The sequence below is a fragment of the Podarcis filfolensis genome, assembly GCF_964270895.1.
Source record: "Podarcis filfolensis genome assembly, chromosome: 13".
In the NCBI taxonomy this organism is placed as follows: Eukaryota; Metazoa; Chordata; class Lepidosauria; order Squamata; family Lacertidae; genus Podarcis; species Podarcis filfolensis.
Window position 1 is genome coordinate 6,520,183 of NC_139615.1, and position 16,511 is coordinate 6,536,693.

The 16,511-nt window shown below is 50.1% G+C and overlaps 1 protein-coding gene across 3 annotated transcripts in view; it reads left to right on the forward strand.

Moving 5' to 3' along the window:
- Positions 1-12,566: 12,566 nt before the first annotated feature.
- LOC310746753 (myosin-7) overlaps positions 12,567-16,511 on the forward strand; it is a 38,408-nt gene continuing 34,463 nt past the window's right edge. The window contains exons 1-3 of one of the 3 annotated variants that reach the window (XM_083580746.1): positions 12,567-12,667; positions 15,625-15,677; positions 16,168-16,379. In XM_083580746.1, the coding sequence (XP_083436872.1) occupies positions 16,176-16,379 (204 nt within the window). In that variant the 5' untranslated portion in view covers positions 12,567-12,667; positions 15,625-15,677; positions 16,168-16,175. Of the gene's footprint in view, positions 12,668-15,624; positions 15,678-16,165; positions 16,380-16,511 lie in introns of all 3 variants that reach the window. The other 2 variants (XM_083580748.1, XM_083580747.1) reach the window with 2 other exon arrangements.

Consider the following 16,511-nt stretch of genomic DNA (forward strand, 5'->3'; position numbering starts at 1 on the left):
AGCCTCCACCTCCTTCGCGAGAGTTCGGACCAATGGCCGGAAGGCTTCCGCCCCGCGGGAGCCCCTTTAGCCAATCGCGCGGAGGACGAGGTTCAAGGCGGAGCCGCGAATGTCCGTGTGCGGAGGGGCCTGAGAGTGCCTCGTCGACTTCCGCCTCTTTACAAAGAGGAACGCCCCGTCGCTATAGAAATAACCAATAGGGCCCGAAAGGCCGCCTCCTGCGGGGAAGGTTTGGCCAATGAGGCGACAAGGTTTGGGCCTCTTAGGCAACGCTGGCCAATTAGAGGCACGGAGAGGGGGTTGCGAAGCGAAACAGAGAAAAGAGGTGCGAGCCGGATTCTATTGAAGAGGGGCGGGGGAGGAGCAGGAGGCGGGGATTCTGAGCGCAGCAGCCAATTGGAGCTTGAAACCCGCCCCGCGGGAAACACGTAGCCCAATCAGCGGGACCTTCTCCGATTTACAACTCCAATTCATAAAAGAGTTTTGCGTTGAGAATCGGAGTGGTTGGAATTCACGTGCGTTGGTTGCGGGGGTTGGGCTAGATGCGCTTTGGGAGTCCCTTCCAAGTCTACAATTCCATTATGGGCGTGCAGTCCTCTTGAGGTCCGACAAAACTCTAGCCTAAGGATTTATTTTTTTAATGCTGTATTTTAATACTGTTTAAAATGGAAATCCGTGTCGCTCTTAGCATTGTGGGCTGGATTTGTTCAGTTGTTGCTTTTATGGGGGGTGGGTGTCTTCAAAATAAGTTTTCGAATGTTTCTTTCTTTTTTCAAGAGCTACGGTAAAAACCAACCAACCAGTAGGATGCAACATATAGGAAATGGGCAGTAAGAATGTGAGTGTCTGGAAGCGGTTGGAGGATGGATGGCGGCTAACAGATTGAGGTTGAATCCTGACAAGACAGAAGTACTGTTTTTGGGGGACAGGAGGCGGGCAGGTGTGGAGGATTCCCTGGTCCTGAATGGGGTAACTGTGCCCCTGAAGGACCAGGTGCGCAGCCTGGGAGTCATTTTGGACTCACAGCTGTCCATGGAGGCACAGGTCAAATCTGTGTCCAGGGCAGCTGTTTACCAGCTCCATCTGGTACGCAGGCTGAGACCCTATCTGCCTGCGGACTGTCTCGCCAGAGTGGTGCATGCTCTGGTTATCTCCCGCTTGGACTACTGCAATGCACTCTACGTGGGGCTACCTTTGAAGGTGACTCGGAAACTACAACTAATCCAGAATGCGGCAGCTAGACTGGTGACTGGGGGCGGCCGCCGAGACCATATAACACCGGTCTTGAAAGACCTACATTGGCTCCCAGTACGTTTCCGAGCACAATTCAAAGTGTTGGTGCTGACCTTTAAAGCCCTAAACGGCCTCGGCCCAGTATACCTGAAGGAGCGTCTCCACCCCCATCATTCTGCCCGGACGCTGAGGTCCAGCGCCGAGGGCCTTCTGGCGGTTCCCTCATTGCGAGGAGCAAAGCTACAGGGAACCAGGCAGAGGGCCTTCTCGGTAGTGGCACCTGCCCTGTGGAACGCCCTTCCAGCAGATGTCAAAGCGATAAACAACTACCTGACATTCAGAAGACATCTTAAGGCAGCCCTGTTCAGGGAAGTTTTTAACGTGTGATATTTTATTGTATTTTTGGTTTTTATGGAAGCCGCCCAGAGTGGCTGGGGAGGCCCAGCCAGATGGGCGGGGTATAAATAATAAATTATTATTATTATCCTTTGCAGGCGGGACCTCACTGCGACACTCTGCTTTTCGGTGTGGGTGCTCCTGGTCTGGGTTCCAGCCGGCCTGGTCCCTTCCCAGTTTGCTCCATATGATTCCTCCTCTTCTTTTTGTTCCCCCACCCCACTTTTTAGGACCCCCCCCATTGTTTTTTGGGCGGGGAGTGGCATATTTCCCCAAACCTGGTAGCACCAGGATGGCACCAGCTGAGTAGCTCTAAGCGGTTTTTTGGGGGGTGGGGAATCTAATCATAGAAAACAACTGATATTCCATATACTGTATACATAAAACCAGCAGTTCTAAACACATACGGTATAAAATAAAATTACATGTTAAAATGCCGGTTGCATTTGCATACCTGGTTTGACTCGCTTAGGTTTTTTTAATAATATTTTTTATTAATTTTTAGCATACCATTTTTTTTAAGACATACCACACAAATTATTATACATATGTCCTTGTTTGGACTTCCTTCAGCATCTCTGATAGTCTTCCGTCTTGATTATTTCTCCTGCAATTCTTAACTTGATATTGCCTTTACCTTTTCTAACAAATCATTTCTCCCTTTCCATTTTACAATATTTCTTAAATTACTCCTCACAGAACTTCTTGTAGTCCTACAAACGTAATCTGATCATCACAAATACTTTTCAAATACTCAGTAAATTTAGTCCAGTCTTCGGTAAACCTCTGGTCCCGCCGGTCTCAGATCCTTCCTGTTAGCTTGTCTAATTCTGCATAGTCCATCAATTTCATCCTCCATTCTTCTAATGTTCGTAGTTTTCTTGCTTCCATTTTTGGGCCAATAATATTCTTGCTGCTGTTACTTGCTTAGGTTGACTTGCTTAGGTTTTAGCAGGCGCTGACACTATGTGGTGAGGTTTGGCTCGCCGTGTGGATTGGACACCCACTTAGGTCAGCCTGTCCCTGGATACGGATGAAATCCGAGGGATTTCTGAATGCTGGGGGTCCTGTTAGTACGACTGGTACTCCTGTCGAAGGACCATCAATGCTCCTACATACCCTGCTGGCCACGGGGAGTCCAGGAGGTTCCTTGGTTGACTAAGAATCTCCAGGAGCAAGCTGGATGCTTGTGGCGCAAGTCTCAGTATGAATACGACCAGCCAGAGGTGAAAGTACATAGCAGATCCCACCACATGGCAGTGGAGAGACAGCTTATCTCTTGGCCTCTGTGGTGCCCTCAGTGAATTGCCTGGCAGAGCTGTTCAGAGTGGTAAATCAAGTGGCTCAGACCATCAATGGGCAGGGAGTTCCAAAGTACAATGAAGAACTGATTCCTTCCATGTGCAGAACGGGTGTCACAAGGTACTTGTAAAAGCGCCACTGCCACAGATCTTGATTGTTGGAATCCGTGTATTGTGAGGGGCAATGGAGTACGCCTCTGGGGGTGAAGTCAAACTGCTGCATTAGCCTGGGCAGTGTGCATGGAGGTCTGGGGCTGCCAAGACAAGACCCCTGGCCACACCTTGGCCTGGCTGATGTGGTCCAAAGAAAAGCAGAACAATACGTTTGGCACCAGCTTGGCTGCAGGAGTTGCTGGAACGAGGTATACCAGGGACCATGCAACCATCTTAGGGACTCCACTGCGGATTTGTGTAGGGTTTACTCCTGAGCCTTTTCTTGGAGTAAATCAAAGAAGGCAGCAGAGGTTTAGCACCAGAGCTTCCCTTCTCCTAGATGGGCTGCCTTCCCAGGCAGACAAGCCCCGTCTGCCCCTCTCTGTTGATACAGAACCGCGACCAGTACAGTCACACAGTTTGTTGCATATGTCAGGTGAAGACATGGCCGGTCATTCGTCGACAGCAAAGGTCATAGATATGACTTTTTAAGGAGTGACACTGATTGCAGCACGAGCTTTTGTGGACCGGAGCGCATTTCACCCAACTGCAACTGTAATGCAAAGAACACCATGCAGGGTTTAATCCAGGGGTCAGCAACCTTTTTCATTCCTGGGCCGGTCCACTGTCCCTTATACCTTGTGGGGGGCCGGACTATATTTTTTGGGGGGAAATGAACAAATTCCTATGCCCCACAAATAAGCCAGAGATGCATTTTAAATAAAAGCACACATTCTACTCATGTAAAAACACCAGGCAGGCCCCATAAATAACCCAGAGATGCATTTTAACTAAAATGACACATTCTACTCATGTAAAAATATGCTGATTCCCAGACCATGTGCGGGCCAGATTTAGAAGGCTATTGGGCTGCATCCGGCCCCCGGGCCTTAGGTTGCCTACATAGCTGTCAACGTTTTCCTTTTTTTAAGGGAAATTCCATTATTCTGAATAGGATTCCTTGCAAGAAAAGGGAAAACTTGACAGCTATGGTTGCCTACCCCTGGTTTAATCCATTGCCAACTACTGTTCTGTTTCATTAGCACAGGCAATTGAGCTCTATTCTGAGTTCCTCCAACCCCCAAATTTTATATATTTGCAAGTCTTCACTCACCATTTATTACTGGTGAGACATTTTTATTCTGCCCTTCAAACAAGGTGGCATCTGTGATGCGTGCCTTCTGCACCCCATTTGACTTCACAACCACCCTGTGCAGTAGGCCCGACAAGAACAAACTATTCCGTTCTTCGTTTTATCTCGGTCTGGAAAAACGTACCACCGACAGACCTCTCTTGACACTTCTACAGCCGCCATTAAGAAACCCTTGAGTGGAGCAAGCGAACAACCATTTTTTGCGCTCAGAAACTCTGGGATAATTACAGCATAGCGAGACCCTGGTCTGTTGTATGTTTAGCACGATGTTTAAATCTAGGGCCAAGCTGGCAGTGCAGCTGGTCCTCGGTGCCAGGCCTGCAGCCGCAAGGACAATGGGCAGGTACCACCCGAAGGCCCAGCTGAGAATGTGCCTGGCAAGGGCTGAGGGTGTGGAGACCCCCATCTCTGGCAGAGTCTCCTCTGAAGCAGCGAGCGAGTGATGTCATGGCAGCTAGTAAAAAGTCAGAGAGAGAGAGAGAGAGAGAGAGAGAGAGAGAGAGAGAGAGAATGGGATGCCAGGCATTCCTTCCCCTCACCTCCTGCTTCCAGGAATCTGCATTGCTATTGTTCGAATGCTAAATTTGCTGCCAAGAACCCCAATCCCCTCTCTCTACTCCCGGCTGTTCATAATGTCCCCCTCTTGCAGCTTTCCGGAGGCTGCTTGCACACTCTACATTTAAAGCACACACCCCCAAATTACAATAACGGGAACTGTAGTTTCCCCCTCGCAGAACTAGAACTCCCAAAATGCACTTCCCATGATTAAAGCTACGTATGTCCTTTAAAGAAGGCTGATCGCCGAAGAATTGATGCTTTTGAATTCTGGTGCTGGAGGAGACTCTTGAGAGTCCCATGGACTGCAAGAAGATCAAACCTCTCCATTCTGAAGGAAATCAGCCCTGAGTGCTCACTGGAAGGACAGATCCTGAAGCTGAGGCTCCAATACTTTGGCCTCCTCATGAGAAGAGAAGACTCCCTGGAAAAGACCCTGATGTTGGGAAAGATGGAGGGCACAAGGAGAAGGGGACGACAGAGGACGAGATGGCGGGTCAGTGTTCTCGAAGCTGCCAGCATGAGTTTGACCAAACTGCGGGAGGCAGTGGAAGACAGAAGTGCCTGGCGTGCTCTGGTCCATGGGGTCACGACTAAACAACAACAACATGTCCTTTAAATGTATGGTGTGTGTGCAGACCCAGTCCTTGCCCTAGAAACCCTCCCCGCCCCAAACTTTTGGCTCATTCTTCGATGGATTTATCATTATCAATAATAAGTCAGTTGTTTAGTTGCTTGCTGCATACAACGTCTCCAAGCGCCTTGCAAAATGTTAAGAGCATTAAGCATAACCTAAAATCCGGGGTGGGGGGAAGTAACCTTAGAGGCCAAATCCAATAAAACAGCAGCAGGCTTGATTTAAAAATAAATAAATGTCCCCACCTTCCGTTTGGCTGTTTCCCGCTTTTATGGGTTTAGCCTCCTACGTGAAAAATAATCATTGTGACCGTGCGTTAAAAGAGGGAGAGGGGTTTCCAAATTGGAAGGAAAGTTTGAGAGAGGGGGATCAGAGCATTCACAGAGGGTTAGCCTTGTCGCTGTTTCAGCTCTCTGCTCCTATAATATGCAACGACGACGCAATGTCAATGATTGAGAACCTTAATAAACCGCTGATAGCTGGGTGGAAGCTGCAAGTATTTAAGTATTTCTCAGCAAGGGCAAAAATGTAGAGGGTATCACAGCCATCCCCATTTAGGGTCCTCACAATATTTAATTATCTCTTGACAAACCGCCCTGCGTCTGCCACCCCTAATATTCCTCCTTCCCTCTGGCCGTTTCTTTCCCCCCATTCTTTCCTCCCCCCTGAGCTCCCCCATAACTTGGCCCCCTCCCAGCAAATAACATCCCTTTGGCCAACCAGAAGATGACATTACTGCTGCTCACAACCCCAGTGTGCTTTATCTGCTTGATATTTTCGAAACAAGGACGCCGGGGCTAAAAGAGGCAAATGACGGTCGCATACGCCTTATACCAGTTTAGACAGTCATCTGGCTTCTCCCCAAAAGAACCCTGGTCCTTTCTGCTGGGCCCTTCTGCAGGCAAAGCAGCTGTTCTCCCCCAGAGCCATTACCCATCTCAGGAGGTACTGCTGGGTAGATCTTTCAGCTGGTGCCAACTGGATTTCATGGGTATAAGCTTTCATGTGCATGCACACCTCTTCAGGTATCTGAAGAAGTATGCAGGCACACGAGAGCTTATATCCAGAACAAACTTAGTTGGTCTCTAAGGTGCTACTGGACAATTTTTTAATTTATTTTGACTGCATCAGACCAGCACAGCTACCTACCTGAATCTGGATTTCATGGGTTGATCTGTGGTCTGGGTGGTAGGGAGATGGTGCTGCTGCGTGGTGGGGAGATGGGCCGAGGTGGCTCACAACCCTGTCCAGACCCTGAGATTGTCGCGTGAGGCCCTCCTCTCCATGCCCCTCTGGGAGAGGTCTGGAGGGTGGCAACCAGAGCCTCTGCCCCACTGAGCTGCCAGTCTTCAAACTCTCCACCAAACTAGCTTTCTCCCTAGTGGCAGCTTTCTTAAGGGATTCTCTCCCCGAGGAGACCCGCCTGGTGCCAACTTTGCCATCGCTTTGCCACCAGGCAAAGACTTTTTTTAAAAAAAGTTGGGCAGCTCCAGGGATATGCTCTACTAAATCTGCATGTAATAACTTTTACATGATTTCATTTCACGGTTAAAAAAAAACTTTGGTTGCAAATCGCTTTGGGACTTTGTTGAGCAGAAAGCGACACCAGTTGCCGCTCTTGCGTTCGAATCCTGATTGCAGGTTTTCCACTAAAGCAACTGCCTGACCACTGTGAAAACAGGAAGCTGTACTAGAGGGGACATTGGCTCAATCCAGCTGGCTCCTCATGTTCCTGCGATGTGCATAAAACTTACGAGCCCCTTCCTGTTTCAGTTTGCAGGCGGATTCATTGGCGGGTACCTAAGTTGCTTCTTGCCCGCGAACGTAACCCAGGTGCATTTTAGCGGTGGTCTGTGCTGGCTCTGTTGATATCCACACATGCCCCGAGTGCTAGCCTTGCCTTGGCCGCCATGCCGCGCGGGTGGCGCAGTTGTGCGGTGGTGCAACGCTCCCTCCCGCTGACCTCTGAATCTTTTCCTGTCCTGTCGATGCCTCTGCTCTATCCTGGCTCGGGAAAAATAGCCAGGCGCATAGTGCCAGGGCGCGCCAGGAATCCCATTGTCGCCTCTCCAGCCCACGTTTAGCCTTTGTTTCACCTGCTTATTGTTTTTGAAGGCGGAGGGGGGCAACTTGCCAGGGCTGCAGGAACAATAGCCAGGCACATAGCGCCAGGGTGCGCCAGGAATCCCATTGTTTTCTTTCCAGTCCACGTTTGGCCTTTGTTTCACCTGCCTATTGTTTTCGAAGGCAATGGGGGGCATCTTGCCAGGGCTGCCCCCCTCTTCCCCATCCCTCCTGTTAGCTGGGGACTCCCTTAAGCTGCTTCTGTTCGGTGTGGTGTTTTTTTTGCATGGCTTTCGTGCCAATTACATTCCCAGCTGGGCTCCTGGAAGAACCTTTCCTATTATCCTCGCAGCTGGAATTCTGGCTCCAAAAAGTCATCAGTGCCCATCAGGCAGGGGAGAGAAACGGCTCATTTGGGGGGAAGCCGGGAAAATTGGCTTGTCGGAAGTGTGAGCGTGCGTTACAGACTGCCGAGTCCTGCGCTCAGATTTCAAAATGGGGACCGCGTGAGGCCTAGTGGTCTGAGCAGGGTGTGCGAGGAGCGCTGAAGGCTAGGACTTCAGGGGTCTGTCGGAAGAAAACTGGGGTGCCTCAGGGTAAAGGACGGGGGTCAGGAGCCAGGACTCCTGGGTCCTTTCCTCTCTCCTCTTTGACGGAACCTGCAAAGCCTGAAGAGCAGGTTCAGGAGGCGAGGAGATTGGGCAGCAGGCCTTGTGGTTAGAGCAAATGGGATGGCGATGCAAATTCCTGAGACAATTTTTGCGGTTCGGGGCTGTGCTTCTCAAGTCCTCCTGCCCTCTGTGGGGCACTTGACAATGACATACAGTGGTAACTCAGGTTACATATGCTTCAGGTTACATACACTTCAGGTTACAGACTCCGCTAACCTCGAAATAGTGCTTCAGGTTAAGAACGTTGCTTCAGGATGAGAACAGAAATCGTGTGGTGGCGGGGCAGCGGCAGGAGGCCCCATTAGCTAAAGTGGTGCGTCAGGTTAAGAACAGTTTCAGGTTAAGAACGGATCTCTGGAGCGAATTAAGTACTTAACCCGAGGTACCACTGTATTCCTGACTGTTGTGGCAACTGAATTGCTAGGCCCCGAACGACTCCTAATTGCATCTTTACGGTCAGCTGAGCGATGCTCATGCGTCGCTGGTGTTCAGGGCGCACGGAGATGGAGCCCTCTTCCCGGTTAGGAGCCAGGGCGACAGGGTAGCCAGGTGTAGTGGTTAGAGGAGGAAATGCAACTTAACACAAAAACACAATTTCCAGAAACGGAAGACTAAGAAGCAGGGCCAGTTCTTCAGAGGCCAGCGTTTATCCCTCCCGCTTCTGTGAGGGAAGCTGAGGTGGCCGGGGCTGTGTGGAAAAAGAGAGCACCTTGGAAAGGCTATATTTGTGCCGTGCATTTGGACAGACAATGGACACATGGGAGCAGAGGGTGGGGGGGGGGGTCCCAGGCGAGAGACAAAGAAGGGAGCAGGTGCGAGGGGGAGGCCGGAGCCAATTCATAATCCGGGGCAGGGCACAACGCCAGCAAACGGGGCGGCACCGTGCCAGGAGCTGCCACCTTCCGGCCATTAACTCCATGCAGGCCTCCCTTCGGCGTTGTCTGTGGGCATTTTCCGCCCTCCTGGCTTTTGGCCTCCTTTCTGCCTTCCAGGACACGGCCTGCACCCCCCCCCACCTCACGGCATTCCCTCCCCAAATGTCAGGCCCTCGCCTCCCCTCTCGGCTTGCCGCTGGCCCCGCCAGGCCGTCACTCGATCCGGCGGGTGACGTCCGCCGATGGCCCCCCTTGGCCCAGAACAAAAGGCAGGAATGGCATTGAGGCAGCGTGACCTTCGCGGCCGGCTCCTCTGGCGGCCCTTATATAGCAACCTCGCCACAAAGGCTCCTTATTATAGCCTCGCATCGGGGAGACGGGAATAGAACCCAAGAGTCCTGCCTCCAGCCTGGGGACAAAGGAGTCCGGGGTCCCAGCCGTCCCCTTGGCTAGGCTATGGAAAAACCCAGATTCGGGCTCAGAGATGGGCTAAAAGGCCTAGGCCTTTTTTGGGGGGGTGTAATGAAAAGCAGCTTTTGTGTTTTCAAACTTCTCACGTTTTAAAACCAAGAAAGTGAGGGGACAGAAAAACCAGGCTCGGAAGCTCTTATCATAGCTGTCAACGTTTTCCCCCTTTTTTTAAGGGAAATTCCCTTATTCCGAATAGGATTCCTCGCAAGAAAAGGGAAAAGTTGACAGCTATGGCTCTTATGCGTGCGGCCTCATGTGGTGGCAAAATGGCAAAGGAAAGCCACTCTGTGCATGCTCAGAGGTACACTCGCCTTGCCTTTCCAGAACGGAGCCCCAGTGGTTTGAAATTAGCTCTGCAGCTAAGCCCAGCTCCCTGGGCTTAGCATAGATCCCATGCTTTCCTCACAACCCTGCAAATTCTGGATCCAAATTTTGAAATCGAAATCTTGTTGCATTTTGCAAAAAAACGGGTTGGTTGGGTGGGTGGGTGGGAGGATGGAGAAGAATGCCAGTTCTGTTATTACTGTTTTTATGTCATTACAGGGCAGCTCTAGATTTTTGCAATGATTTTCAAGCCCTTCCAGAGAGTCAGTGGATTTCTCTAAAAAGAAAAAAGGAAAAGACTTGGTTAAAACTTACTTGCTGGGGGAAAAGACATCTGGATTTTGTTGCCTATTAACTCTCTCCCCTCAAATGAAAAGCCTCCTTTTTAGTATTAAAAAAATGGCTGCCAAGTGCAGCTCTCCACATATTACTTAGCTGGGGTTTTGCCTATGTCCTTCTCTGAGGGATTTTGTACCGTTTGAGAGATCACCCTCTTAACTTACATAAGTTTAAACGGGTTCATGTTTTTGCCTCAGGGCAATCAAACTATGAATCGAAAGACAACCAGAACGTGGTTTGGCTGTCAGCTGGACTTTTTGAGTCTCGTATACATAAACTTTCTCCACCTGAGTGAAAAAAGAGGAAAAGGCGAGTTTGTCCATGCAGGTAAACAACCCTCTGTTGCGGACCGAATGTGCGGCATTGCACAAGTTGTTTCTTCCGGCCTCAGTTCTCCAGCTGTAAAATGGGACTAGCGGTGCCATTCCCCGTGAAAGTGAGAGCAAGACAGCTGCTACATGTGAGATGGGCTATCAGATCTGCTGCTGCCTTCACAGTTGGAGGAAATAACGCTTTTCCTGCTGGAAACTACAGGAGGGGAGAGCGCTCTTATGCCTGAATCCTGCTTGTGAGTTTTCCACAGGCATCTGGGTGGTATAGTTCAATTTTGTGGCTAGCTCAGCATTGCTTACACTGGCTGGCAGCAGCTGTCCAGGGTTCCAAGCAGGGATCTCTGCCATTCTTACCTGGAGATGTCAGGATTTGAATTCGGGACCTTCTGCATGCAGAGTGAATGCTCTTATCACTGAGCTAGGGCAGCGTTCAGCCTTCTCTGCCTCTTTCCCCCCACCCCAAATCCCACTGCCTGGAAGCTGCTTTTAGCCTCTCTGGGGGAGAAATGAAGTACCTCTATCACGCCTGTGTTTCTCCCACTCCTGAGTGGGTGGAAGTTTCAAGCACGGCTTAATCTTTCAGGAGCGGCCCTTCTTTCAACCAAATCAGGTCCCTCTGCAACAGCATTCAAATAATAATTTTTAAAATGGGAAAATATATATCCCTCTCTCAATAGAAACCCTCTTACGATATTTTCCAGGGAACGAGTCTGCACAGGGAAAGTGGCCAGGGGAGAAATGGGCAAACTTCGTATCGAAATGGACGCCTCCTCCTGTGATAATTCAGGCGGTGAAAGCACAATGTGGGAATATCTAAAGTTGTTTCCCGAGGCCCTCGGTCTGAAAATGGTTTGTGCTTACGAAAGTTGTGTCTTGGTTGCCTGGGGGGAAGCAAAAGACCTCAGGAGAAGGTAAAGGAAAGCTTCACCTGAGGTGAGGCTCCCGTAATCGGCTTCATGTTGCCTGATTCTGTTTAACGGATCAATGAAAGAACGGAGGACGGTGACAAGTTTTCAAGTGGGGTTGCTGAGCCCCCCTAAGCAACTCGGGGCTTTGGACATACAGTGGTACCTCGGGTTACATACGCTTCAAGTTACATACGCTTCAGGTTACACACTCCGCTAACCTAGAAATAGTGCTTCAGGTTAAGAACTTTGCTTCAGGATAAGAACAGAAATCGGGCTCCGGCGGCGCAGCCGCGGGAGGCCCCATTAGCTAAAGTGGTGCTTCAGGTTAACTACAGTTTCAGGTTAAGTACGGACCTCCAGAACAAATTAAGTACTTAACCCGAGGTACCACTGTATATCAGTTACACCTTCAAAACCAGGGGTCTGCAAACTTTTTCAGCAGGGGGCCGGTCCACTGTCCCTCAGACCTTGTGGGGGGCCGGAATACATTTTGGGGGGAAAAGTGAACGAATTTCTATGCCCCACAAATAACCCAGAGATGTACTTTAAATAAAAGGATACATTCTACTCATGTAAAAACACGTCTGCGGGCCGGATTTAGAAGGCGATTGGGCCAGATCACGCCCACGGACCTTAGTTTGCCTACCCACATTCAAAACCATCCCCAAACCATCTGAGTTGCATCCCGGCACTTGGGTTGCAGCGAAATCAACAGCACTTAATAACGCGATTCCTCGACGCAACATTTTCCTTTCTATGGATTCTTCCCATTAACGTTTCTGCCAGGTGGGAGAACAGTAAACTATGGCTAAGGTGTTTGCTTTTTTTTGTGTGGGTTTCAATAAATTATGGGTGAGGGTGTGCAAGAGATTACATGTGGAAACAGAGCGTTGGGGAGGGCAGTGGAAAAGTATGTGCAGCTTCTTTCTCTCATCTCCCCTGAGACCCCCTCCTCTCCCCGCACTGGAATCTCAACCCTGTTGTTCCAAGATATTTTGATGTCCAGCTCCCCCCCTCCCTGAACCTGTTCTTATTCTTCATACCACAACAATGACGACTTGTTCCAATTGTTCCAGGGGAAGCACGATAGGATTGGGGTGGTGGGGAGGGAAGTGGTTGGGGGGGGAGAGAGGAATGGGTCCATGTGCCCATATGAGGCTGGCCGGTGGGAGGGAGTGGGGGGAGCGGGGGTTTATAACCAGGGTGCTGGCCAAGCACCCAGCTTACAACCCCACCCATCTTGCACTGGTCTCAGGTAAGGCCCAATGCCAGCTATTCCACATTGGAGGGTTTGGCGGCGGCTAAGAAGGTATTGTGTTTGCCGGTGATTGGGCTCCGGCCATCTGGGCATGGGAAAATCTAGACAGCGAGTTTGCACCCATGGAAGGAACTCTGAAGGACATCTAGTCCAACCCCCTGCTCGAACCCACGAACCTGAGATTAAGAGTCTTATGATCTACCAGCTAATCTATCCTGGGGGCAGGGAATGAAATCCAAGCTGCCAGGTGCGCTTTCAATGTACCTGGTGGTTCGTGATATTTACAATTTTTTTGCACATTTGCAATGCAGGCAAATGGTAGAATGGTGCCTTTATCACCCACCTTTTTCTCCCAAGGGGCTCAAGCTGGAATACCTAGTTCTTCTCCCCCTCCCTCCTCATTTTAATTTCCACAACAACCCGGCGAGGTAGGCTAGGCTGACCGGCCCAGGGTCACCCAGTCGTGAGCTTTGTGGATTTGAACCCTGGTTTCTCCCAGCTCTTAATCCTGATGCTAGCAGCTCACAAGACAGTGGCTGGAATTGGGAATGGGCTGCGGTGTTTGCAAATATTTGTGGGCGGGTGTGTTTGGGCTGGGGTCTCTGTGCAAAATTGGGGCTTTGTGCCTGCCCGTTGGTGGGTCGTGTGTTTGGAGAGAGATTTGCACGCATGTAACGAACAGTATATGCAAATAAGTACACTTCCTAAGTGGGGCTTGTAAGGACTGGACGCGGCTCTCCAAAATGTGTTGCACGAAGGGGCTAGGATTGTGTCCCATCCGCACAGAGCCCTGCCTGTGTTTTCATGAGTGTGTAAGAATGTGAGTTTGTACTAGTGAGTGTGCCTGGTTGTGCATTTCCAGTAAATTCAAAAGTGTGTTAATTCTGTGTGTTAATTCTGCAAATCCTGAGATCTGAGAATTTCATCTGGATGCTGGTGGTTATACCATTAAATACCTCATCCATCCTTCTGAGAATGGTTACATCCCGAGAATGAGTGGTGTAAAGGCATTTCTTGTTTGAATTTTGAAGACAACACTCCACTCTTTCCTCTCCCCCCCCCCCAACTCAAGTATTTCCATTAGATTCCCCCTACCAGCTGAATATTAAAACTTAAGTTCGAAATTTAGGCGTTGAAATCTTTCGGGATTTCTCTTGCCTACATGCGGCTTTGAGAATCAGGTGAGAATTTCCATGGGCCGTATGTTGAGAAACGAAGGACTTTCCTCCCGGGTTTGCTTCTGATAAACAGTGTGGCCCAAGGAGAGAATTCTGGAAAAATTTTATAATAACGAGTCATCGTTCCGTTTTTGTAGTAGCCATAAGTCTAGCTTGTTTTCCCTCTGGAAGGAAAACTGGTGAGCTGATTGTATGGGTGCTTCTGCCTCAAGAACCCACAGCTGTTTATCCCCCCCCCCCTTTAGAAGTGTTTGTGGAAAATCACAACCTTGGCGTGAGACAAATCGCACAGGGAGCTTAGCAGTTTTCAGATTGCACGTAGTTGAGCTGTGGAACTCGCTGCCACAAGGCATAGTGATGGCCGCAGCCTTGAATGGCTTTAAGGGGTTTAGACAAATTCATGGACGATAAATCTGCCTGCCATAATGGTTATGTGCTACTGGTTGCTCAGAATCGCAGGTGAAGAGAGAGCGCTGTTGAGCTTAAGCCCTGCTTACAAGTTTCTGATATGCATCTGGTTGGCTGTTATGAAAACAGGATGCTTGAACAGGTGGACCTGTGTTCAGATCCAGCTGGGCTCATCTTATGCTCTTATCTAGGCAGCCCCACGGCACAGTGATGGTTAGAGCATCACAGCTCAATAACTGAGCACATGAATTGCTGGCGGAAGATTCAGGGTTCCCTGGCATCTCCCATCAAAACAATATTTTAACTCGGGTGATGGCTGGGAAAGCCTCAACTTGAGGTTCCTCTTTTCAGACCAGGGATCTATCTAACTTTAGCCCAAAATTGCACGTGGGGACTGACACTTGCAAGGCGGTATTGCTTCTGCCGTGACTCACTACGGGGCAGGCTGTAACCCAGGAGTGTAGCCTTTTGCTGGTAGTTTGTTGAACTACAAAGCCCATCATCCTCCGTCAGCATCTCTGGTGACCAGGGAGGATGGGAGTTGTAGTCCAACAGCAACAGTTTCTTATGTCCGTATGCAGGCATGGGGCTAATTATATGTATTATTGCAGAACTGGGCATGAGATGCTCAGATCGGTTCAAGTTTCCTCTCGGCCGCAAACCCCGCAGGGTGACCTTGGGCCAGTCTCCCTCTGCCTGCCCCAGCTTCCTAAGTTGACACACCTCGCGGGGTTGTTGCGCGATGATAAAATGTGCGTGGAGAACTGTGTATGCTGCCCCGAGCTCCTCAGACGAAGGCAAACTTTTCACAAAGATTTCTTTGCAAGGGCAACATGTAAATGTTTGCCTGGGCTTTTGCTCCTCCAGGCCCACCATTCGCAATCACAGGAAGTTCTATCCCTGGAGCCGCCTCCCTGCTGGTGGGGCCCACTGGGAATGGTGGGAGGCAGGGACGCAAGGCAGGAGGCCAGCAGTAGGTGGCGCCACAGCCAACAGCCGTTGCAACCGCAGCCAATGCTAGGTAGAGACGCTGAATTTTAGGTCTGCTCTTGCCTTCCTCCCTGTTGAGTACTACCAAGATGAAGGAGAAGGGAGCTGACAGGCAAGGTCACTCGCTTGACAGGGTATAAGCGAGAAAGCAGTCAGATGGGCTGGCTGATGGCAGACCGAGGTCAGTCACAAAATCTGAGGTCACAAGATTTGGCAAGGTGCGAATTTAAAGGATTTTGTTCACGTATTGGCTCAGGAATTGCAAATCAGGAAAATTCTCAGGAAAGTGCAAGAAGAGAATTATAGATATCGTATATGTTTGTGATGAGCAGGCCAGGGAGGATAAACATGTCTATATTTTGTGTTTTTCGCCTACAGTCATCCGGCCCCAGGTAGCTGATCTCCTGTGGAACCCTAGGAAAATAAAAAAGGTAAATATGGGGCGCTTCTGTCCAGCAGTTGCTTTTGCGGCAGGTGTTTTATTCACAGCTTCTTTTAGCTGGCATCCAGATTGCAGCGTCTTCTAGGGGTGAAGAACCAGACCTGTTTCTAAGGGGTGTTTTATTTTTGAAAGCCCACAAGAGGGCAGAATACTTGCCCAGGAGGCAGCGGTGTTAAGCACGGCGCAGTCCTCCCAATGTCCACTTGGGGGCAGCAGCACAACAGCTTCCCTTTTGGAGAGGCGTGTTGGGCAACATGGAGCTCTCCCCCATGGGCATTTTGTGTACTGCATATATTGCATACCTCCTCCTCATGGGGTGATGGTCCCCCCTGGTGGCTGCTTGGCATATTGCACCATCCCCAACCGCCGGGCCTTGAAGTCCCGGGTTCGAATCCCACAAGCCCCGGGCTCCTGTCACAGCTGTAAGGACGCCCCTGCTTGCTGCATGGTTGTTACCCTTGGAAATGTTCCCGTTCCAGCTCCAGCCATGTCTTCGGATGCTGAGATGGCCGACTTTGGCCCCGCAGCCCCTTACCTGCGCATGTCGGAGAAGCAGAGGATCGAGGCGCAGAACCGGCCTTTCGACATGAAGAAGGATGTGTTCGTGCCGGATGAGAAGCTGGAGTTCGTCAAGGCCAAGATCACGTCCAGGGATGGTGGCAAAGTCACCGCGGACACAGAGAATGGCAAGGTGCCGGGCTATTTCTCTTGCTCTCATGCCCATCCCATCATATAATAATAATTTATTATTTGTACTCCTCTCATCTGGCTGGGTTTCCCCAGCCACTCTAGGCAGCTTCTAACAAAGATTAAAAATACATTA